General features: G+C 46.0%; 1 protein-coding gene across 1 annotated transcript in view; it reads right to left on the bottom strand.

Moving 5' to 3' along the window:
* Positions 1 to 3,326: 3,326 nt before the first annotated feature.
* Positions 3,327 to 25,898, bottom strand: part of LOC125942971 (uncharacterized) — a 134,394-nt gene continuing 111,822 nt past the window's right edge. Inside the window, exons 5-14 of the mRNA XM_049661265.1 lie at positions 24,767 to 24,925; positions 23,589 to 23,814; positions 22,127 to 22,148; positions 20,337 to 20,661; positions 18,160 to 18,401; positions 15,790 to 16,032; positions 14,984 to 15,188; positions 8,497 to 8,611; positions 4,119 to 4,387; positions 3,327 to 3,779 (exon numbers count right to left, since the gene is read on the bottom strand). Coding sequence (XP_049517222.1) covers positions 3,327 to 3,779; positions 4,119 to 4,387; positions 8,497 to 8,611; positions 14,984 to 15,188; positions 15,790 to 16,032; positions 18,160 to 18,401; positions 20,337 to 20,661; positions 22,127 to 22,148; positions 23,589 to 23,814; positions 24,767 to 24,925 — 2,259 coding nt within the window. The remainder of the gene's footprint in view (positions 3,780 to 4,118; positions 4,388 to 8,496; positions 8,612 to 14,983; positions 15,189 to 15,789; positions 16,033 to 18,159; positions 18,402 to 20,336; positions 20,662 to 22,126; positions 22,149 to 23,588; positions 23,815 to 24,766; positions 24,926 to 25,898) is intronic.

Here is a 25,898-nt window from a genome sequence, read left to right as displayed (position 1 = left end):
TATTTAGTAAAAATGATTGCGAACGATCTCGTAAAGTCCCATCGAATCTGTGCCGCGTGCAATTTCACAAAGTAGACGCAAGACCTTTTGTGTAATGAGGAAATATTTATTTTGCTCTATATAAAAGCTCGTTCCGCGCTTTTTGTGCGTTCATCCAACGTTGTGACCCCAGCAGGTAAGGCCGTAGTTCCTGTATGAAGCTCCACCGGACGGCACCAGCTGAAAAAAAAATTACAAGCATGTTACATTTACAAGCACGTAACAGCATGTTACAAGCATGTGTCATTTTGGTATTTAGACATAGGAATACTGCGTGTAGAGGCGAAACGTGCGAAAGCGGTGAATGGGCGGCATTAAAAACAAAAGAAATTCGCTTTTACATACATGGCGTAGAAAATACCCGACTCATCCCCAACAATACCATAAAATATAAAAACATCTGATTTCCAAGCGTTCCCCCATTTCCGGGCATTATTTCCTGCACTTTGGCAGCACAAATACACGGGCGACTTCGCGTTTCCAAAACTTGGCCTCGGGCGACGCGACGGTACGCTACATACATAAGACGGACGCAACAGGCACTTAAGACAAATGCGTGGGTGCAATGCCTTTTTTCAGTCGTTTAGAAGACGTTATTTTCGAATTACAAGTTTCTGATATGTTCGTCGTTCGCGCGTTCTGCCGACTCCAGCAGCACACCCCATGTTATCACTCTTGGCAATCGCCCATCGCGTTTTCAACAGGCGTGAACACCGAAAGAAGGTATATGATATTGCGGAGCCACAAAAAAAATAAAAAAATAAAAAACGTCACAGACTTGTCCCTCTAAGATTCATTGCACGCCAAACTTACTTTATCACCACGGCCGAGCTGCTTATCGCTTACTGCGTCACAGCGCGCTGTGCGGCCAGCGTGCCTCAAAAGTACGCCAGAAAGTAACGAAATTACTTTTCAGTAATGTCTGGCGTCAGAGGAAGCGGCACAAACTACTCCTAGAAAGATGCACTAGACTACACACCACGGCTGAGTTCTCGCTAACTGCGACACGGCGCGCTGTGCGGCCAGTTTGGCTCAAAAACCTAAATAAGTTACAATAGTCCCATAGGAAGCGTCGGAAAGATGTTTCAGCACGATTCATTAACTCAAATTAACTGCGCCAGGATGGCCGAGCTGTTTTTCGCTAACTGCGTCTTAAGTCTCGGTCCCGTGCCGTAAGCCTAATTGCGTCGTAGACCGTGAAACAAGATTTCTCACCTTGCCGTAGTCCAATAGTGCAGTGGTGTCTTGTCCCAGTGCAGAAGGAACGCAAGAATACGCCGAGAGCCCAATAAACCAGGTTATATTTAACAAAGAAAAAAGAAGGAGACAGACCGTTCGCCGCGCGCGCAGCCATCCTCGCTGGCTTCGGGGGAGTGTCTGGCGGATGACGCATGTATCTGGCGCGTCATTTACCTGTGGCTAGGTAAGGCAAGGAAAATAAGTCGCAAAGCTTAAGTTCATTTATACGCAAAACGTTTTAGTTTTCGCGGCAAAGAAATAAAAAAATAAATCAATGCCTGTTAATATATGTTCACTTTCTTTTTTTTTCGATACTCGCGGCAGCTAACGCTCGGTGTCAAAAGTATAGCGTGACGTATGGTGACGTGTTTCCTGTTGCCAGTTTTTGCCGAGTGTCCCCTCTTGTTGAATTTCTTTCTCTATGGAGGAACCGCGAGCAGCCCCGCCCACACCGAAGCGCGCAGCCGCACTATACCGCAGCGTGGACATACAGTACACATTCGAAAAACATCAGCAGAACGCTGATTACTATGAACGAACATGGGTCGCGCATTCGCGGTCCATTGGCGGCCAGCAACCCCGAAGGGTAGACAGCGACCGCGTAACCGGACGCCACGAAGATCCGTCAGGCCCAAACAAGGCAGGCCCCATGCTGAGCATGTAGTCAAAAACCCGAGCGTGAAGAATCACGCTGCAGGTGATAATGCCTTATCACAGCAATAGAACCGCTGTTGACGGTGCAACGGCAAAAGCACTGACACATAAGGATGGCCAAGAATAGTCAGATAAAGTGCTGCGAAATGCGGCTACGTCAGCCATCGGCACCCACGCCCGCCGAACACACTCATAGGAGAGCTCAGCTCAAGCGTGTGGTGGAAAAAGAAAATAGAAAAGAAAAAGAAAACTACCGCCTCCCAAGTCGCTGGGACGAAGAGCCAGCCACGGACTCTCGGTCACGCCCGGACCATGTGCAAGCATGGGCATACGTAGAACAGCCTAAAACGGCAGACGGGTAGCCAGCGTCATAGCCGGAAATTCTAGAACGGGACCGTCCCAGTGGCTGGATAGCGACGCCAGCCACGGCGCTGGACGGTAGACCACGCGAGCAGGAGTATGCGAACGGCGAACCGCTGCTGTGCGCAAGCGAGGGCGTCAGTACAGGGAGCCATGAGATATACCAAGTAACGGCCGACCGTGTGGTCGTGATGCCGAGAAGGCTGTTGCCGCGCCCAAACGTGTGTAAAGCCCAACTCATCGACACATCGTCGCAAGTGGGTCCAGTGACGCCAAGTCGCGCCACTATCACGCCCCGCGAGCGAGGCCCCAAAGGGTTAAGTGGCGTCCGGAAACGCGACGCCGCCAGACGAGTCGGGCATCGCGCGGCTGATGACGCGTTGCATGCGTGTCAAAAGCGCACGATTTCTCTTAGAGGCCAAAAGACCAGGATACTGTTCAGGTGTGATGCGAGGTCCGCCCGAGGGTCGAAGAAGGCGGGCGGCTAGCGACGCCGTCAGTGAACAATCATTAAGGTAATGTATAAAAGATGTGCATTCATCACCACAAGGACAGAACGTATCCTGTTTGAGACCAAAGCGGTTTAAAGTAATACGGGAAGCGCCCGTGACCAGTAATGACTTGCACCACTGATGAGGCTGGGGGAAAATAAGCTGGGATCGACAAAACGTCGGGGACCCAGTGATATAGAGATGTGTCTTGATTTGAATGCCAATCACGGCACCAATAAAGACACATCTGCTTGTAAAATTTGGATGTGATGGAGGGAACGGAGGATTTTGAGTTGCGAAGGATGCCATTAGTTGCCGCCGCGCACGCCGCTGCATCGGCAAGCTCGTTCCCGAAGATACCGGCATGACCGCGCACGTGGTACAGATAAATGTGGAATTTTGCACTCAGCTGCTGCAAAAGCGCTTTGTTGATCTGCACCACGCGCGCGTCAGCCGAAGATGGTGTCGCGAGAGCCGTCAACAACGACAAGCAGTCGGTGTAAATATGTATGGGCAAGGCGGTAGACATAGAGGCGATGTAAATTAGGGCCTCCCAGAGGGCCGTTGCCTCTGTGCAATAGGCGCCGCTGGCACCCTGAACCCGGAAGCGCCGGACCTTCCTGATCGCCTGGTTTGGGCCGAGCACCACAAAGGCGGCGCCCGCCGATAGCCACCGGTGTAGACGTGGTGCGCGCGCTCCCGCGTCACAGCCACCGCATGACGTGCGTTAAGACGCCGGAAAGGGTGGCTGTGCCGCTCCGCAGGGTGGTCCAGCCAAATGTCGCGGTCGAACTCTATTGCGACCGGGTGGAAGTAGGTGGGCCCGTAACAGGTGGGCTCCCGCAATTGAAATAGCGAAAACTCGGCGCACAGGCGATCTAACTCGAGCTCCAACGGTGGAGCCCGGGCCAGCACCTGCAGCGCCGCGGAGCACGTCGTGCGGTAGGCCCCAGTCAGTGCAATTAACGGTAACCGCTGGATCGATTGCACTTTGGCCTTTAATATGGAGTCCGCATACGGTGACCACCAAACAGGAGCTTCATAGGTGACGGCAGGTAGTATGTCCTAACGATAAAGCGTCCTCACCGCGGAGCGGGTTGTCGAATAATGAATTTTGAAGAAAGCTAAAATTTTAGGTGAAAGGATGATCAATTTTTCGCGTAAGTAAGCCGCGTGCTCCTTAAACCCCAGGCGCGAATCAAATATTACCCCCAAAATTTTGATAGTGGTGTTATGCTGTTACCTGCTGTCACCCACGCACACCTTCATATGGGGCCCCCGCACGGCGGCGCTCCCGTGCGGGAAAGCTAGGAAAAAAGATTTCGCCACGCTGACGATCACTTTCGAACGAGAGGACCACTCGGCAACGCGCTGCCGAGCGAGCGCCGCGGTCCTCTCGATCGCAGCGCGATTCTCGCCCGGCACCACAAGCACCGGATCGTCGGCGTAGGCTTGGATGCCGACGCCGGGAGGCAGAGGAACGTCTAATAGGCCGGAAATGACTATGTTCCACAGCAGGGGACCGATGGGCGACCCCTGCGGGCTGCCCAGAGTAGGGTGGGCAGAAAGTTCGCCCGTGTGGCAGCGATAAGTGACCGTGCGGTCTGTGAGAAAGGAACGGAGGAGGTAGAACAAGTTGCGGGGACAACCGTGTCGCTGTAGGAATTCTAAAACCAATCAGAGGTCGGATCGTTTAGGACGTACAGGTCGCATTGCCACGCCAGCTGCATTACTGCAGCATAGCGTGCATCCGCAATTCCGCCACCCCAGTTAGAATGCATGGCATTCAGGTCACCCGCCACGACGACCATCGCACCGTCACACCGGCCGATGCAGTCGCTTATCCGGTCCAGTATCGGCTGGACTGCGGCGTGAGGTGGTGCGTACGCCGCAATCAAAGCGAAATCCAAGGATTGCGCCGTGACGCGAATCGCAACCACGTATAATCCCGTCATCAACGGGAAGCATTCGCATCCCGCACCGGTGCCAAAGATAACGACGCGGCGATTTTCAGGCGCTAAATTTGTAAAAAGTATTTGGAATGCCGGGAATGCCGGGAATGGCGTGAATGCCGGGAATGCCGGGAATCGCAGGCAATCGCAAAAGAAAGCTGACGTTGCCGGACATGTTCAACCAAACATTCGGTAGCCAATATGGAATGATCTATTTTGGTTTGTAAGAAATTTAGTATAAACTATTTCTTGCGGTTATAGAAGCCATAGCTCGGCGCTAGTCAGTATGAATGTACTTCACAAAGTAAAAGAAAATAAATCGTAGTTTTCTGACCTTAGTATGAGTGCTTTCCGGCATTCCTGAGTGCTTAGAGGGTAAGCGCGCGGAAAACCACTTCTGCGCTAGTCAACGCTCACTTCGTCTTGCAGCCTTGCTTTAGCGCGAGCAACGAGCTATCTGTTGAAAGTCTAGTGCGAAATCCATGCGCACACCAATCTGTGCTCGGAAATGCTAGCGCAAGCACGTAGCGAGCCGCGCCAATCCATAAGAAAGGAGGGCGAGCGTCCCCTCGTGGTATAACGCGAAACGTATTAAACAACCTATTACTCTAATACACATTCAATGTACATCTTGTAAACTTTAAAATCCTTATAATGACGAATATTATTGTACTAAATGCATTTATTATACACCTTGCTCGTGTCTGTAATGCACTCGGTGGAACGACAAACAAGTGAAAGAAGGCACGACCATGTAGCGACCAGACCATATAATCACGTGAGCCCCAGTTTGTCGACCGCCCATATGGCAACACCCAAGAGATGATAGCCACCCAGAGTGAATCTAGATAAACCAATGAAACTGGAGGCGTGCTGATGGACAAACTGTCTTGTTATCATTAGTTCTTTCATCTAGGGGCGTCGCCAGAGCTCGTGAAGATCTCCAGTTTCGCCAAACTCGGCGGATCCTGCATAGAACCCATGCTATTGAGCGGCGAGAAATGGCAGCCGTCTGAACGCCGACAGAAGCTGCAGCGTTGACTAGCGTTTTTCTCGAAAAGTCGAACTAAACGGCTACTGCGTTGGTAGCGACCTGCTACTTTCATGTTGGATGATGTTAATTAACGCGCGGACACAGGAGGCAACCGCCGCGACAAATGCGGTGCGCTTGTACGCGATGAAAAGAGAACATACCACGTTGGCAGCTCTATGGTGCTAGACGCATTGTATAGGATTTGTGTGAAGTACGTGAGCAGCGGTTCGCTACTGTAGCGAAAAAGCATTTAAAACATCCTTCCGCATCGATCGATGCCCCTGTCGCAGGGGCAATTTCGATCGCGGCACAGCTAGATGGGGATAGAATTCTCCTTCACCGGCACCTCCGGTCACAGTTTTGCTCGATCCGGATTCATTCAATCGTGATGGAGCTTCTTGTTCACGATCGTAGAAGTCAATCGTCTGTGTGCCCATGCCAAATGTTCGCATATGTCCTTGCATGGCAATGTCGTAAACCTTAAGCGAGCGATAGGATTTCATTGCTCCCGTAGTCTATGGTCCAAACGTGTTCACGATGTAAATATACCGGGTGTTTCAGCGAACACTTCGAGATATTAATTCCCGAACATTGCGGAGGAAAGCATTGGCGTTCTAGTTACTTTTGTGCTTCAATGCATAAAACGACATTTTCTATTAATTCTCGAGTTCGAGAATTAATATCTCGAAACGGGTGTCAACCTGATAATTCGTTCTAAGAGGATCCGCCTTGGGAACTCCACGGCTAGAATTTGTAAATTGCAATAAGCACCATAAGGTAATTTAATACTGACTTTTTGGTAATTATTCCATTATGAATTTCAATTTTTTGTGCAAGTAATGTCCGCCTCTTCAAGTAGACCAGCTAATGAACTAGAATTGTGCTATCTTTCACAGGTAAACTTTAAAATGTTTGAAAGTGTTCGCTGAAACACCTTGTATATGTAGTACAATCACACGTTTGGCCAACTACTCTTCGGATCGCTTTTCCAGCCGTCTATGAGGAAAAGACCTGGGTACTGCTCGCCGGAGAAGAATAGCTTCTCGGAATACCGGTAACGGGCCGTTGGTGGCAGCGAACTCTCGTACCCGAACAAATACAGCCTAGCAGATGCCATGGCAGCTATGGCACGATGGAAATGTTTGGCCCGCCAGTTTTCTGCACATGTCTCACATTTTGCTTTGCGCACGGCCCGTGAGTTCACGCTATTTACGAAAGAGAGAGGGCCATTGTGTGCATCGCCGTTAGTTCTGAAATTTAATACACACCGCTTGACTAAAGCATCGCTTCAAATGGATTCTAACATTTTCTATGAATTTGCATATTCTTTTTTTTCTCTTGGGTCAGAAATATGTATTGCCCGTAGACAGCGCTTTTACCTCAACCTTGCTACAGAAAACGTGTGTTTCTCAACATTGTTTGAGTTGCGTATTACCACTTCAATTAACATTCATTTGCGGCATCGGCTTAACTGAATTTCCTTGCCCTCAACGTTGGCTCATTTCTTTCCTGTACATGATATTTCGAAGAACTGCTGCTTCGCGAGATGTTGCTTCCCTCAGCATCGCGCAATTGACTGGACTGCAATTTTGCAGAATAATAGTCTGCACGTGTGAAGTTGGTTGATGCGACTTTTCACGAATACATTATGGCTTTGCGAAGCATATAGCTACCATGGCACCATCGTTGTGGCTTCTAAATCTGCGGAAGCATCAAAATTAGGTCCCGCTGCGTTAAAATCACCTCGCGGTTCCCCGCTGGCTACGATGCGCAATATCGTCGCGGCTCATAGAAAAGAGCATCAGTGACAGAAACAGTAAAATGCACATCTCAACACTAATTTTCATCGGTATACGCATACTATATTCATGGAATTGTGTGCCTTGGCTAGCATCATCATTGGTGCCAGTCAGCACGAACAGTCCACAAGTCACCTTTAAGCACCAGAGATGACAACACATTTCTCTGTATGTGAGCATATGGTCGTGCCTTGCTGCTCTTTCCCCCTAAGAATCCTTCACAAGGAAGTTGAATCACGGCAGCTTGAGGAGAACTTATTCTGAGGAGCGCCTTAGTGCTATTCCAGAGGACTGTATGGTAACGTGCATTAGATTTCATTTCAGTATTTTAGAGTCGAAAACTCCGACATCATTTGTCTGGCCTGGCATACTTGTAATCACATGGTATTCTGAAGATCACGCTGTAGCCTTTAGACGGATGATGACCTCATAACTATTGTTACCAGTAATTTAAATGAAAAACATAATGAGAGTGAGAAAAAAAATGAAAGACTTAAGGGCTCGATCATTTCATTTTGTCCGTTAAGGTCGCACACTAAAAGCTTGATCATGGAATCGACTGACGCAGTAATTCACTTCAATAACGATTAACTGTATTTAAAACACATTGAAAAATGCTATATTCACACAAATACACATTATTAATCCAAAAAATTCTAGAATAAAAACGCTGGCGTTCGGCACAATCGGGACCACCGTGTCGCTGGACAATCGTCCCAGGCATAGCAGAGCGCAGATTAGGTCGTAGCGCTTGCCGTGGACTTCGACGGCGAGCCTTGCCCCAGCAGATCAGGTCTTCAGCGTATAAAGGCCCCGATTCCGCTTCCACACGTCTAGTGAACCTGCGATACCAGCGATGTGAGTGACGTGAAGTCGGTGGTCCCGTGATAAAGAGCAGACGTACAGTCAGCATATCAGCTTAGACAAACACGGCGGAGGTGACAGTATGGCCGCCTGCAGAGCCTTGAACTGTTGTGCCTGAACAGCCGGCACAGGGTGCTGCCAAGGAGACAGCCGCTGCTGCACGAGATGACGACTGCGGTGCTGCACGAGATGACGGGAACATTATGTCGTCATTGTAGTCGTTCCATGCGTACAACGCCGTACTGCCGGCTACTCTGGGCGGGCGGACCTGGTAGAAAAAGAGGAAAAATGCCAATGAGCGCCACTGTGCCACGAAGAGATTCATAGTCGCTAACTGCATGTGTTACGTGTGGCACACCCAAGAAGAGACCTAACCCACTATGTTGAAGTAAAATACTTTTTATGGGTTCTAGCTTGTCTGAAGCTGCTAGTGACGCAAACTAATGAAATATACTGCAGACTTTCTATCATTCTTTCAATCTCTGTAAAACGAGTGCTGCGGAGATTGATGTTTTACTCTTCTTGGAAATCAGGTTTTTCTACTAAGAAGTTCTGCCAGAGGAATAGTTTACTACTGAACCTTTACAGAATGTTATTCTAAGAAACGGGGCTCGCAACACAAACAGTAGCATACGCAAACCCCAGTGAGTAGGTATGCTTCTTTAGCTCATGAAAGAAAAAAAATGACATCCACCCTTATGTAGCACCTTGAGGAATTCTGCATAACTAATTTGCTATGTACTCCGCTAGTTACTCCGAACAATCTTGAAAGGGTCTGAAGGCAAGCTCATTGGTATGCATTCCTGGTATAAAAAACAGCGCTTAAAACACGGACAGAAGGAAGAACACAGGACGAGCGCTGACTGCTGATTATGTAGCTTGAAATGTACGGGAGAAACGGAGAAAAAAAAGAAAGAGTGTGGAGGGGGGAGTGGTTTAGATGCCTGTGGCGCTTGGGTCTGAAGGCAAAACTAGCAATCATAGCATGATTTGTCTGTATTCCTCGTCGGTGAGAACGAGTGAAATGGAGCTGACGCATAACGGGCCTAAGTGCATCATCGTGAAGCTTTTTAAAATTTACCGCGCTCGACTGACTCGATAACGGCGCAGTACCTTAGTATCATCAAGCACCGGCCTGCACCCGCAATTGGCGCAGTGGATAACGATATTTCTTCCATTCTTGTTTTTGACGTTATACGCATGTTCCCGCAATCTTTCGTTGAGACAGCGTTCGGTCGGGCCGATGTGCGTTCTGCCACAAGGGGAGGGAATCTCGCAGACGATTTCCTTGCTGGACTACACTGGACACGAGGTGTGATTCTTGCTGCAGGAACTGTTGTAGGGGTGGCTGGCGTTCACGTTCCTGCATAATGAGCCGAGTTTGTTGGGGGCCGAGAAAACAACACGAACACCGGCTCACTCTGCTCCTTTTTTTTATTCTGTGGAAAACGGTGTGCGCGTATGGGATAACTGCTAGCTGTGTTTTCACGAGTTCATGCCTTGCCTTATCACCGGGAGTCCTGATCTCTTTGGCAAGAACTACAGACAATCAACAATGTAGGTCTTCCGTGTAGCCGCTTGCTCTAAGGCACGGGATTTGACTGTTGAAGCTCCGTTGAATTTTATGATGGAAGGAGCGATAGAGAGCATTTTTGAGGGCTCCAAGTGCAATGGCACGCTTGATAATTCTCGAGTCACCCGACATGTAGGTACGTAGTAGGTGCTTCTTGGAGCGAGGGGCTATGCCCACTAGATGTAGCTGGGGCTCAGGTGGAGATTCAGGTCAAGACAGCGGATTATGCCTTCTACCGGCAGTTCCTTAGTGAAGGTTATGCCTTGGTAAATGGACTAGAAGGCACTGGAAATTTGATCTACTTGATCAGGGGCTTCCTCTGGTTTGGCACTGAATAAAACCAAGAAGTGATTGGACGTAGCGGAACAATTTTAGTGGCCCAGCGTGTTCTATGTGACCCTGTAGGAGCTTATGATAGTGTGCGAGGAGAAGGTCGCTCAAAATTGGGGCGATACGGGAGCCTATGCAGACTTCATTCTTTTGCACGAGCCGCTGCTCATTGTGCCTAACCACTGTGGAGAATATGTAAAGGTGCAGCAATGATAAATGGCAACACTGCTGCAGAAGGTATTTTGGAAGCGGAAGACACCATGCTCATTGATGCCCTCTTGTACCACGGTGGCCAAGTCATCTTGGGGGAGGGAATGAAACATATCCTTTATGTCCACTGAGATGGCAAACATTCCGGGAGGGCTGGACTTGGCCAATTACAGAGGAAGCTCTAATGGGCTGCGGACCAAAAACGGTTCTTTCACTGCTAACAACGACGAGCACTTTAGCAAGTAATACCCCAGACACCTTTGCCAAGTCGCAGCCTCGGAAACGATGACTCTATAGGGGGTGCCCTCATTGTGGGTTTTCGCCATAAAAAAGACTGAAATCTAAAGCTCTTTTGAGCTCTTGAACGTGACTGCCAACTTCGCAAGTCCTGCTTTTTCGCAACTTTCGATGGTGAGCTTCTTGGCCTTTGTTGGGTGGAAATTCACGGGTGACTTGTTTATTGCCGTGGAAGACCCTTTGCGCCAACACTCGGCGCGTCCCGGAATTGGCTACTACAAAACCACCTTCCGTATCTGCTTGAATGAATTTCAAGTTGTTGTCGCGCAGCAACGAGACCGCACGTTTTTTTTTTTCAATTGCTAAGCTTTCTTAAAAATACCGTACGGGTTTTCTTTGCAGCTTCCCCTTTCCTCTTTCTATCACAGCTCTTTGGACAGTATGGCTACGATTCCAAAGTTTCACAAGGGGAAAAAATGAAAGAAAAAACTATCGTGTACTTCGATTTAGGAGCAGGATAAAGAACCCCAAGCGGTCAAAATTAATCCGGAGTCCCACACAATGACTGCCTCATAATCACAATTGTTTCGGCACATAAAACTCCAGAATCTTGAAATTTCACGAGGTGCAACTGTTTTTGTAATACCATCCTTACCCCCGTTCATTCAAGCGACTGAGCGCACGCACCCCACGCAAGCCTTCGGGCTCGCGAGGCAAAGTCGCTATAGAACCAACGTGCTTCTCTACAGCTTGTTAAGTTCGAATACAAGTTTGTTTTATTTTGTATTCTTAATATTTGCATAGCAGTTTGGCGCCTATATGATTTTTCTTTTCCCTCTTATACTCTTTCATCTGTACCCACCTAATTATAAAGCAACTTTCCCCTCCCTTGTATTACTCCAGTTATTTTGTGCCTTTTCTGCTTACATCAGGTGTCCACAGAAAAGTGAAACCGCTAAGAAGCCCACGGTCTTTGCCTTTCGTTTGCGCCATCGTACTTACGATAAGCTACCGGTGTGTCTGTCCCCATCATAAGGCCCCATATAGGCAATCATATCATAAGAAGCCAGCAAACTTATGGTAAGAAACATATGATATGATTCTTATGATATGGTTAATAAAAATCGGGCCCCTCGGTTCCCTGTCTTCTCGCCCATATAGGCAGGTTAAAGAAATGTGTCTTTTCTGATTTATCACTCACTACAGAGTTGTAAGGTTGATACGGCATTTTTTTATTTTTGTCTTTTAATTTTCGAACCGGACGTTTTCTCTTTTGGTACCTGTAGATGTTTACACTAACATTATCTTGGCAGCTTTTGCTGTAAAGTCAAAGTACCAACGGATTGGCCGTGCAGAGTGGTGAATTTGATACGGCATTTTACTAGCGAAGTGGCTTAAGCCAGCCGTAATTTGTGGTGCGTAGCAATACACTACCAAGAAAGAAAATAAAATGAAACTTCTTGCCGAGGCGGGATTGGAGCCCGCGTACCCCCGGTCCCAAAGTGAGCGCCGTAACCACAATGCTATTCAGCCACGCTTGCAGAACATGCATTTATGCGAACTATATGATTGCGTTCGCGCGTCGTCGTCTTCGTCCACAGCTGGCGCGTTCATACGCTCGTGCTCTGCGAAGTGAAGATGTTTTTTTCGTGCTATGAGAGCGAGAGAAAGAGAGACGCATTCACGGATCGTGTCTGCTGGAACGCGGTGTCGGCGTTGGAAGCTGCGCTATGCAACGCGCATTGACGGCCGTAAGTCCGAGACGCGCGAAAAGAAATTATTATCATCACGTGTAATAAGATGAAAAATTTGCGCGCACTCCCGGAAAATGTTGGGCTACGATGGTCCAGCTTCGCTGTTTCAAGCGTTGCGCGGCTGAGTGCAAGGTTAAGCGTTTTTCTTCCTTTCTAAATTTCGAGCCAGACGTTTTCTCTATTGGCGACTGTAGATGTATACATTAACATTCTCTTCGCAGCTTTTGCAGTGAAGTCAAAATACCCACGAATTGGATGTTATAACGCAGCCTACAACCCTCTCCGCTAGTCTCAACTTTGGTATTGATTTTTTTTCCAGCAGCGATCAACACGTCCTTTTTCACCCCCTATCGTTAAATATCTCCTGCGCAGAACTCCGCATTTCAAGAAACGCAACTTGGAAAATGCCAGGGAAAAGGCAAAAGCGTCGGTAGCGTCACTTGCACTCGCTTTTCAAACAGTGGCGGCTTGCTACCTGAGCCAGACGCTGCGCCAGGCCGCAATCCCCCGCTTATCTTTCCCCCTCATTCTGTCTATCACCGCTCGAGCACCCTTGCTCAGCTGCTTGCTGTCACTATATGTTGGGGGCTCACACAGCAGATAGGAGCTGGAGTCTTTTTTTTTCTCGTTTAGGATGCTGTCAGTGACTCATCAATGTGGTCAAGGTGTATTAATCTTGACCTTGAGCAAGATAATCGGCACTCTTGAGCGGGTGCGAGGCATACATAGGTAGATTAGGAGATAGGAGATAGATTGGTACGAGGCATAGATAGGCAGAGTGCTAGATAATGATATGGGAACATGTAACTAGCTCATACAGGACTGGGTGACTGTTGGGACCCTAATTTTAAGGCAATGTCCTTAAAAATGGTCATTATCACCAGAGAGAGGAAATAGCTGAAGAAAGGGCAATGATGCTATTTTAGTTATTCTAGGGACTAAAGCTATGCATATCAGACATGGAAGACGGCAACAGGACGAAGTTGTGCAAGGCGCGGCAGTTGAGAACACACCCAGCGATCGCAGGCGCTTCGCACAGCCAGAACTTCTATACAGCCCTTTGTGCCACTACCTTTTGCAACGCTTCTGTGGTCACAATGTTTTCTGAAACAAGGTCGTACACAAAGAACTGAGTGACCCGGTGTGCCTTGCCCGGGAACATGATGACAAGTACTGCGAAAATTTGTCCGTATTGATTATTTCGAAACAAATGAAAATAATGAAAACCAAGTGCGAGTCGAAACGAATACTATTGCTTTTAAATGCAATTTTTTTGCCAACCAGAGGTACGAAAAACAATGTCATTTTGTTGCCAAGCAGATGATCTACAGGAAAATTATGCTTTGTGGTCAACAAAATTGTCTAGTACAACACTGTTGCTTGACAGTATCAGAACTGCAGTTTTTAATGCTATCATGAAGGAAGGATACCATATTTTTGCAAGTATAACATGTACCTGAAATTCAACAAATTTAGCAGTAAAGTCGGGGTGTAGATTTTATGCAAATTTCGCCTTCAGGCATGCCTTAAGCAGCGGGGCCATGTCATCGTGGCCGAAGTGTTAAACTTTAATGGATTATTGTTGATGTGCGTGCTAAAACCATAATCAGATTATCAGGCACGCCGTATTGCAGGACACCGCATTAATTTTGACCCCCTGGGGTTGTTTAATGTGCACCTAAATCTAAGTACACGAGGGTTCTTGCATTTCATCCCCATCGAAATGCGGCTCCCATAGTGGGGATCGAAACCGCAACCACGAGAAACGCCATAGCCGCAAAGCTGCCGTGGCGAGCATAGTAGTGTTAATTTGATGCGTAGACGCTTCCGTAGTGTCGCCTAGACGCTACGGTACTTTAATGTGGCTTTGCGTCTGAACACGCTGCGTCAGTGTTTCGCAAGACAGATTTGCACGGTGTTTATTTTCAGAAACAGCGGAAACGTACCATGCATTTAACCTAAGTTTATCCAGTTTGACCGCAACCGCTGTCGTGTGCAGTAGTAGCGTTTCTTTGCTTTTTTACGTCGCCTTTTCCATCTCCCACCTTCCCCCCATGTATGTGGGGTGTGACCCAAGAGTAGCAAGGTTCCTTTTCACTCATTTCATGAATTAGTCGGTTTTACCTAAACATGTGCTCCCTCTCCCTACCTGTTCTCTACCATTCTATCTACCTCCCCTCTGATATGTTGCACATTAGTACAAAGGTAAGCACTGCAGCTTCTGCAATTCTTGTGGGGTGGGTAACGGATAATTACACCAGTAAAGAGTCATAGTGGCAATACAATGAAAGGGTTGAAATTTGCTTCTCATGTCGCCTTTCCACTCTGCCGCGCTTTTGCCATGAAGCACCTAAAAAAACGTCGCGTGCAAGACAGCGACAGCAGCAGCAGCAGTGGAAAAGTCGAAGGAAGAAGGGAAGAAAGGTTCACCTAAATACATTAACCAACCTCTTCATGCCGCTCGTGAGCCACCCGCTTTGCCAGGGAGATTGCAGCAATCCTCCTGAGCTGGGTGAACACGATATTGCACCAAGAGCCTTGCCCTCCATGAATGTAGTCTTCAAAGGTGAACTGGGCAGCCTGCGTGGTCTTCCCAGATCCAGTCTCGCCACAGATCACCACCACACGGTTGATGGCACTCACAATGTCCTCCCTGCAGTGTGGAATGTAGGTCAAGTGCTTTTCGAGCTATTTAGTTTTCGTAAACATGACCATGCTCTATTAAATTGGGATCAAAGTGCAGCTGAATTTTGTTATAATAACAATGAAGTCCCATGTGACATAGAAATACCGGTATTATACAGTTACACCTTCATACAGTGAAGTTCAATATAATCAAATTCTCCATATAACGAAGTACACAGTTTCCTTAAATTCTTGTCCATAGAACACCATGCATTTTGAATCTCAATATAATGAAGTGTGTTTATGCAGTTACATGTCGATATAAAGAACTACAATACAGTTAATTTCTGTTATATGCACTCTAACCAGAGTCCATATAACGATGCTGAACTGTGTCAATCCTGAGAGTAACGGCAATAGGGACGGTGTGGTAACGCCAAGCAGCTGCCTTTGCAGGCTACACGTGAGGTAAGGCTAACTCCTTTCCCGCAAAAGCACCAAAGGCCTGCGGCAGCCTGCATCCATGCATTTATAATGTCTGTTTTGAGAGCAGTTGGACAAACAGTAATGTTATTTAATGAGGCTGCGGCAGGCCTTTGGTGCTTTTGCGGGAAAGGAGTTAGCCTTACCTCACGTGTAGCCTGCGAAGGCAGCTGCTTGGCGTTACCACACCGTCCCTATTGCTGTTACTCTCAGGATTGACACAGTTCAGCATCGTCAACAGACACGTTTCCTTGTCACGCGGGTGGATCTGCCGGTTGCCGGCCAAGACGCCGATGCTGTAATCGGGATGAGCCACTGCGCCACACTCGACGACCAGGCCAATTATGCTCGCGGCATTTTCGGCTCCTGGTAATCTGGGCTTCTCCGAACTGCGTTGAAAACACATGACGATATTTAACACTGATTTCATTTATTATGGATTTAACACTGATCTCAGTTCTTATGGATTAGTATAATATTGGCATTTTTCCCGTTCTCTGGTACACTTGAAGACATGAATCATTGGGTACAAAGTGCGGCAAACATTTCAAGCAAGATGTCTCCTCCATCGTTGATTAAGTCGACTGTTATTCCATCTTCTACCCGCCGTGGTTGCTCAGTGGCTATGGTGTTGGGCTGCTGAGCACGAGGTCGCGGGATCGAATCCCGGCCACGGCGGCCGCATTTCGATGGGGGCGAAATGCGAAAACACCCGTGTACTTAGATTTAGGTGCACGTTAAAGAACCCCAGGTGGTCTAAATTTCCGGAGTCCCCCACTACGGCGTGCCTCATAATCAGAACTGGATTTGGCACGTAAAAACCCATAATTTAATTCCATCTTCTCCTGCCGCTTTTACCCCGGTCATGTCTTGCAAGGCCCTTCTAACTTTATCGCTAGTTATAGAAGGAGCCTCTGTATCCTGTTCATGAGTACTTCGAATGAAGGTAGCGTGACTCCTCTGGGTACTGTACAGGTCAGTGTAGAAATCTTCTGCTGTGTTTACTATATCATTCAAATTACTGATATTAACCTGCTAATCTTTCAGTGCATACATCTTGCCTTGTCTTATGCCAAGTTTTCTTCTCACTGATGTCATGCTCTGTCCCTATTGTACTGCTTCCTGAATTTTTCCCACTATATAATTTCGAATATCGCTTATTTTCTTCTTGTTGGTCAGTTCTGACAGTTCAAAGAATTCTATCTGATCTCTTGAGTTGGACATTTTCGTGCTTTGTCGTTTTTTATTAGGTCTTTTATTTCGTGGGAGAGCTTACCTATGGGTTGCATTGATGCCTTTCCTCCCACGTCAATTGCTGCTTCGGAAATCAGCCTAGTTACGGTTTAATTCATTACCTCTATGTTATCTTCATCTTCCCCTTCCAAAGGGACATGTTTGTTATTGAGCGCCAGCCTGAATTGGTGTGCTTTTGCCCTTACTGATACTTGGTCGGCCTGCTTCTGCTTGACTAATTTTACCCTTTCTTCAAATTAGGAGAAATCCTGAACCTCATTACCCTATGGTCACCGCACTTTACCCTAACTGACACTTCTACATCCTGCACTATGGTGGGGTCGGCAGAGATTATGAAATCTATTTCATTTCTTGTTTCTCTATTAGGGCTTTTCCAGGTCCTCTTCCTGTTGCTGCGCTTCCTGAAGAAGGTTTTCATTATTCGGAGCCTATTCCTTTCCGCGAATTCTACCAATATCTATCCTCTAGAGCTCCTAGAATCGATATCGTAGTTGCAAACTGCTAGTTCACCATTCTGCTTTTTCCCCACTTTTGCATTGAAGTCGCCCATGACTACGGTATACTGAGTTTGTAGATTTATCATCGATAATTCAACATCTTCATAAAACTGTTCTATTTCTTCATCATCGTGACTGGGGGTTGCAGTGTAGGCTTGCACTACGTTCATTCCGTACCTCTTATTCAGCTTGATTAGGACTACTGTTACCCCCTCATTAATGCTGTAGAATTCATCGATGTTACCCGCTATGTCCTTATGGATTAGAAATCCTACACCGAATTCACTCTTATCTGGAGGACTTCTGTAGCAGAGGAGGTGGCCGTTAGTCGGCAAAGTATAAGCCTCACCAGTTCTTCTAACCTCACTAAGGACAGTAATGTCCCACAAATTTACACCAGAAGTTAAAAGAAGTGCTACCATTACCACACACCAGAAATGGCACAGGATCCAAAGTGCTGAGAACCTGGGCCCGTCAGGGTGTCTAGGCACGACAGCGAAGTTAGCGTGCGCGCATGGTTATAAAATCTGCAGCTTATTTTCTGGCCACTGCATGCTCACGTTGCAGCTAAGGTGTTATTTAGATGAAGAATTAGGTAACTGGTAGCCCTTACAGCTTTGACAATCTTATTTCGATTGAGCCGTACTGCTTATCTACAACAAATTTAGCCAATGTGAAACATTGTCGCAGTAGGTCCTTTCAGGATGAAGATAGTTTTAGGTTCTATGTTGGCACAGGATATGCGTGGCGATACCGGTTTCTCACCTGCGTGCAAATATTGGATGCTGTAGTCTTGCACGCTGGTAGCACTTCCACGACTTCTCAACCTTCGCCATGAGCTCACGGTCTATCCGGGGATTGGACTTGCTCGACACTGTGAGCTGCCGTCCTGTCATGATGTCGTAAACAGTTCTTTCGGCGCCGGCGTTGTCGCGCACCACGTCCCTGCCAGATGCCTCCGCTTCGATTTCGTCATCGGGCAGGTGTGGTGCATTGGCTACGATGGTCTGAATAAAGCAACAATTTTCTTTAAAGCTGTTATGCTGCCTAGTTAGCAACGTATGCAATGTGGTATATTTTAAAAGGAAGCAGCATACGACTCAAAACAGCTCTTGTTACATAAAATATTTGCCATAAGAAAATACAGAATCACTGAATCCGACATCGTTAAAACCTATAAAGAATGATCATGAACACAAGATTTCTGAAAGAAAAAAGTTTTTGAACAACTTCATCATACGCCGACATCGGAACAAGTTGACTGCTTTCAGGGGATCAAAGTTAAAACATCAAGTGAAACTTGATACTGTTATCAGCGATAAGCATTTTAGATTTACTTCAGTATATCAGATAATTCGTTATATCCATTTCTGGGCGTAATAATGCTATATCCGTGCCTGACTATAGTGAGTTACAACTAAACAATACGATGCAGCAGCAAATACCAGTCACCCAGACTCCAAGAATTTTGTAGAGATGTCCCTGCCAATTGACTTCTCATTTCTGGGATGTCAAAGTGGAGGCGAACTTCTTTCAACGTCGGTGTCACTGTGTGACTGCACGTCGGACCGTAGAGGCCCAAAACACCAGTGCAACAGTTTTATAAATGGAGCTTGTAGAGAATTCTTAGGCTGTCACCAAGCACAGTTACTGATTTTCATGTATTGTTTTAGCGAAGTAACAAAGTATTGATCATGTTCCTCATTTAGTGCTGGGCTACTTCTACGAAGCGGGAAATGTGAACAACGATTTTTTCCAACCGAAGGAGCGCACTTCAACATGGAGTGCATACGAGCCTACTTATATAAGATTCAAACTCACAGAAAATAAAATTTTTTTACTGAATTGGCACATCCTTAAATTATCCCAAACAAAGTGGAATGTTTGAATTGATATATATACAAGGTCGTGTACAAACAGCCATACAACCTGGTCTGCCGGAGGAGCAAAAAAAAAGTGCGATACCTACAAGTTACCTGGTTGTCAGTGCCATTTTCTAGCAGCAGTAGCCAACATGCACCACATTCAAAATATCAAATGTTGCTCTTTAATGTCTTGTAAAGGTTCTCTAAACAGCCAACTTTCCGATGTTGCCATGTCTAGGAATGCCAAAAAGTTCTAGTTACCTAAGTGCTGGTTCGAATTGGGCACTTTTTCAAAAAAGCACTGAACACACGGTGGACAAACTAAAAGTTTCTTTTTCAGGAATCATTGAATTTGATCATCGCGAGCAAACTGCATTTTAAATGCACGACTTAAAAAAAGGAACTTTAGAGCGCCTGTCTCATACAATAACAGGTGGGTGCAAAACATGTAAAGGAGGAAAGAGGAAAATAGGAAATGAGGAAAAGTAAAAACAGGGAAATAAAGAATAAAATCACGGTAATGAGAGCCCTACGTAGAAGGTTCGCCGAGTAGCAAAAGGTATCCGCTTGGAGCGCTCGCTACAACAATGGTTACAGCGAAGCAAATGTTCGTTCGCTCACAACTTGAAGTATGTAATCTGGCAGCAAATTGTAAGAGCAACTTGACACATTCTTGACACAATGGCACACTTTAAGAGGATGACTAAGTGAACTAGACTAATCGAATTAAGAGGATGAGTAAGCAAATGCCAATTAAGAGCATGAGTAAGTGAAATAAGAGGATGAGCAAGCAAATTAAGAGGGTTGTCTAAGCGAATTACGGGGGTGTGTACGTCATGCGTCCGTCTTTATAGCATCGGCACTTGGGCTTTCGGCTTCAATACGTCTTAGGAATAAAATAACAGACCCTGTGAATTTTGATCACTATGTTGTATATAAGACTAGTTGTGCCAGCCATGTTCAATTTCTCATCCTATATTTTTCTTCTAATGTTCACCGTCCTGTCTATAGCATTGTAGCAGTGGCACTAATGATGAATTGTTCTAACTTCAAATGAGTGAGTGAAGCTGCACTTACTTTACAGTCGAGGACCACCGTTGTTAGGTCGGTGGTCTGTATCTCGGGGCGCTTGAACTGGTCCCAGGAGAGGAACACATTTTGCGTGATTAGGTGGCATGACTCTCCAGATCGTACACGACCTGCGCGACCCGCTCGCTGCTGGACACTGGCCATCGACGTGGGGAACGTACCGAGCAGGCACTGATCTCGGTGAAGACCAGTGCCTACAACGTACACCACGTCGTCGACAGTGACGGATGTCTCAGCAAGGTTGGTGGACAGGATCACCTTGCGCACATCTGCAGGCAGGAAGAGTGCAGGAAATGTGATGAAAGATGGGTTTCTAAGTTGATTTCCAGCGAGTGAAATAGCATTGCAGGCATGCTAATCATCGTGTTTTTCGCATAGCTGTTACATGTGGCAAGGCTGTTCCGTTTCAGTAGAATCTGCGTTTTGAGTGGCATCGTCTACGTCCGCTTTGAATTTATTGTGTATGAAACTAATCAATTAAACAATCAATCACTCTTTATTGGCGATAAGAGCATGAGTGATTCATAGGGAAATAACAACGGATCCCCAATATATTCACTCAAAAGAGATGTCCTCCACGCCTCCTTGCGGAATGGGTAACTAACCGAGAGACCTTTTGCGTTTTCGAAGTTGAGCGGTGATCTGCTCCTGCCGATGACGAACAGCAGCAGTTTGCACCAGCCATCCATATGCGCAGCGAGCAAAACTGAGAGCACCCCGCTCATTTTTCCGCCATGGCATGTATTGCCCATCAGATTAATCGCTTGTTTGACAGCGTCTGCCAAAACAGTGCATTTCAATTTTGTCGGCATTACATATTTCGGAAAACGCAAGAAGTGATCGCGTCCCCATTAGAAGTGTACTTGCAGGAGCACGGCGTGGCACAGCGTTCGATATATCGAGTGTGGCGGTGAACAGGAGTTCAATGTACGCGTAGTACATCGCTATACTTGTGCAAAGGATTTAAAAGGTAATTTTACAACTATTCTATATAGAGAATAATTTTGTATATCCGAGTTCAATATATCCGGGATTGACCGTATGCAAAGGTCCCAAGGTTATAAACCGCATAAAAGTAAAGCCTGCTAACATGATGCAGTCGACTTCTATTAATACGACCCTGAGGAAACAATTATTCGGCGAGTCGGGTTAAGGTACGTTGCTACCTTTTTTGGAAATCTTTTTAGATTTTGACCATAAACTGATTGCTTTGTGTCTGCGTTCAGAAAGGCTGCTAAAAAAGACCCTTCGAGTGTGTAAGGTACAAAAACCAAAACTGATAAAACTAATTGCACTTTAATAACAACAATTAGCCAAAATGTGTCCGTCACGCCAGCAGTCATAAGTACCGATACTACTACATGAAAAGATAATGGATTGGCAGCAATGTAGGTTTATATGTAGGCTGTGCAATGAACCATGATATTTGCGCTGTCATCAGTATTAAGATTGTATAGCAGAAAAAAATTGTGTCGTTTCAGGTGGTTGCATTTGAATTGAAATTCTATAACCTCAAAAGTTATTATTCATGGTTTTCAAGTACATTGTACAGCTTAATGTTTAGGAAAGAAGCATGGAAAGTTTCACTGAACAATATTAGTTTATTCAAAAGTAACGAGCTCTTGCGCAACAAAAAAAAACTGAAAATAAAATTTCGAGAAAAACAGGAATAAATGTTTTCGAAACATTTAATATACTTCAATGGAAGGTTGTGAGAGGCTAAAATTCACGACGCTCATAGGTGAGTCCCTCTTTAGCTTATACGAGTTCACCTTTACATCGTTTTGCGTGGCGACATACCTTAAACAGGCAGAAAAGACTTACAAACCTACCGCTGATTCACCTGGCAGTATTTGTCTGATTTTAACATGTCCCCGAATCGAACGCTCATCCACATTTTATGGATTCAAAGTAGAAAGCTAACATAGAAATGACAGAGCTCTTATGTAACGTAGAAATCGAATGTGGACCGGATTTTTTAAAAACAAAAATGTAGCATGTCTGTGTTTATGGCGAAGTCTATCGTCGTTACTCTCGGAGCACCTTAAGACTGTGTATGAAGAACTACTACGCGCTCTCCGTTCGGTTCATAGTGCGTCTGATATTCCGAATCTATCAAACGACTCCACAAAAATCGCAAATGGGATGGTGGCCCACAACCAAGGCTAACCACTTTGATAGCTCATCCTGCGACGCATGCGATTTTCCAAATGCCTAGAACATGTGACGCAACTTGTAGCTGATGGATCGACATGTAAAATGGGTTACCTTTTGAATGTGTTCACGTAATCATACTGAAAGAAGCCCGTCGTCATCATCATGCTATGTGATAACTTGTTCTGTTGCCATTAGATGTCGCCATCTTGTGATTGCAATGGTGATGACGCTGGCTAGGCTGGGTCTAACGGTAGGCTCTTGCGAATGCTATGAACTAGGTTTTGGTGTTGGTTTCATATCGTATTGCACCATACCGGGAACCTTAGGCCGAATTTTTTTGGACAAAAAGGTGTGCGATTAAATCGGGTAAGTGCTGTAATAAATCATCGTGAGCAATCGTTTTTGCCTGAATATCTTCTTGGGGGAGGCCGAAAATAGGCGTTTTTGACCGGAGATGACATTTGTCTGACGCAATCACTGTGCCCAAAGTGTGGCCAGGACATACACTGCACTATTGGATTCATTACTAACGTCATCATTGGGGTCAGGTGTGTGGATGCTGACCACCCAAGTTTGAATTATCCAGTGAAAGCCAATTTTAGGATCGAAACACCAAACTGTCGGTCCATAGCTGGATGCCGGCTTAGTATGGATGTAGGCTGGGACTTCAGTCTGAATTGAATTAACCAAAAAATTATTTACGCGAGTAGAATTAACTGAAATCTACTGTATTAAACTAAACTTGCTGCAAAGCACTACCACTCTGCAAAATTTGACAAGCCAGTGGTTTTGCAATGAGGGATGAGCGCAGAGTGGTAGTATATATCTGGTGCTGATGTTTAGGCAGCGTTCAGTACAAACAATAAAGAACAGATAAAGCAAATTAAACATATCTATATAAAGTCAAGCACATTGCAGTAAAAACATGTACTATTTGATAAATGTTTAATGCCATCGGCCATGGGAAGCTTAAAAAAAGCGATGTCGAATCGCAGTGAATGTTAAACTGATTAAAAGCAAGTAAATAGGCAAATTGATTTGTACCGCCAACCAATTATCTGTCTGACCAATAAACCAACCAACCTGCTGGAGGATTTTCAAAGATCTTTTGCTGTTCCTGGTATCGGAGACGCGATTGCAGCGGCAGATTCCAGTTGTCAAACATCGCTGGAGCTCCCTCGCAAAGCTCTGCTCGCACTTTGTTGATCTCGTTCCACCCGGGCAGGAAACAGAAAATTGCTTCTGAAGGCTTCATCTCCACGATGTGCATGAAAACGTCGGGAACAATCCGGACCGCGTCAGAAGCACACTACAGATGACAAATTGAGAGCTGTGACTTTGCCGTCCAACTTCGATATAACAAACACAGATATAACTAGTTGTAAGCTATGACAAGGTAAACATAGGAACGCTAATCACTAATATCAGCAGGTAACGAATACGTAATCCTCATTAAGTCTCACTCTGATATCTCGAAATGTCGGTCAAGTAGAAATGTTTCTCCAGCAGTGATGTCAATTCATGCTTTTTTCACCCCTTATCTTGAAAAAGTTGTTGAGGGGAACTCCGGATATCTCGAAATCCCAGCTTTGAAAATGCCAGAGAAAAGGCAATCGGGCAGCGTCGAAAGCGTCACTTGCAGTCGCTTTTCAAACGGAGGCGGCTTGCTAGCTGAGCCAGATGCTGCACCAGGCCGCACTACCGCGCTTATCTTTCCCCTTCTTTCTGTCTATCACCGCTCGAGCACACTTGCTCAGCTGATCGCTGCCACTATATGTTGTGGTCTCACAGAGCAGCTGGGAGCTGAAGTATTTTTCACCCTCGTTTAGGATGCTGTCAGTGACTCATTAATGTGGTCACGGTGCATTATTCGGGACCTTGAATAAGATGATCGGCACTTTTTATCAGGTGCGATTAGCCCACACGCTGCCAGATAGGCACAGTGGTACGAGGCATAGATAGGCAGAGTGCTAGATTATGATATGGGAACGTCTAACTAGCTCAAACAGGCTGGGTGACTGTTGCGACCCCAATTTAAAGGGAATGTCCTTAGAAATCGTCATTATCATCATACAGAGGGAAAAGGCGCAGAGGCAATGGCACTATTTTAGTTATTCTATGGACTGAAGCTAGGCATAGCAGACATGGAAGGCGGCAACAGTACGAAGTTGTGCATGGCACGACAGTTGAGAACAGACCCAGCGTGAGTGACCAAACATTTCACGCAACATGAACATCTAGACAGCCGTTTGTGCCATTACCTTTTGAAACGCTTCTGCGGTCACAATGTTTTCTGAAACGAGGTCGTCCAGAAAGAACCGAGTGACCGGGTGTGCCTTGCCCAGAATCACGATGACAGGCGCGTCGTCGAAGTACTCCGAAAACTTGTCCGTGTTGGTTGTCGCATGCATCAGAATCACCTGCCGGAAAAAAAAAGTACACAATACGCCACTATAAAATTTTCTTCAGCAATCCATTTGTACTTTTAACACCTTCAGAGCCTTTCAAGATAACTTAAAGAGCAGAATGGCTTGCAGGGCATTTGACGTAAATTACAGAAAAAAATCAGAAGCAAATGTTGAAATACACAATACTTCGACAGGAACACATTAGGTACCAAAACAGAAAAAAAACCAAGTAAACAATCGCAGTGAAACAGCACTCTAGTATGAATGTTGACCAATGCATCACGAAACAAGAAATTTACACTGATGGAAACAAAGTTTACAAAAGGTGGTTTCACTCCAGTGATGTCCGAGATATGATATGACAGGGAGAATGTATTTGAGTGCTGCATACTGGCATGGCGCTCTTTCGCCATACCTCGCCCTTGCGCCATTAAACACCATACATCATCATCATCAATGTATTTGAGTGCTGCAAGAAGGGACATGAACCTTATCTGTAGGAGTGTGCAAGTATTCAGGAATTTTTGAATATTATCGATTATATGAAAGGAAAAATTAACATCCATTCGTATGCAGCACGAAGCTACAACTTCTCCTTTGATGAACCTTCCTCCATCTTGCCGAATTCTGAAGAACTGATTTGCGGTCGATTATATGTTTAATGGTCGTATTTAATCCGAGAGCTCGGCATTAGAAGGAAATCGAATCTATTGCTGGCCATGCGGGAGAAATCATGGTTTTAGCGTCTAATTCTGTCTAATCTAAGAATATGTGTTTGATTTTGGGCAAAAGTTTGTGGGCATTTCGTGTGGTGGGCGAAATTTAGCCTGCGAAGTACGCTCAGCCGCTGGAGGGTTAAGCCTTGCGCCAAAGCCAGCCTCTGAGTAGCAAGGGGAACGGGTTCGCGGAAAGCGAGGTTGGACTCTTTTGCCGCGGCAACCCCCGCCGGAGCTTATCGCTTGACAACAAATACGATGAGTGAGAG

Source organism: Dermacentor silvarum, chromosome 1, assembly GCF_013339745.2.
Source record: "Dermacentor silvarum isolate Dsil-2018 chromosome 1, BIME_Dsil_1.4, whole genome shotgun sequence".
Lineage (NCBI taxonomy): Eukaryota > Metazoa > Arthropoda > Arachnida > Ixodida > Ixodidae > Dermacentor > Dermacentor silvarum.
This window is presented reverse-complemented; position numbering and strand designations above follow the sequence as displayed.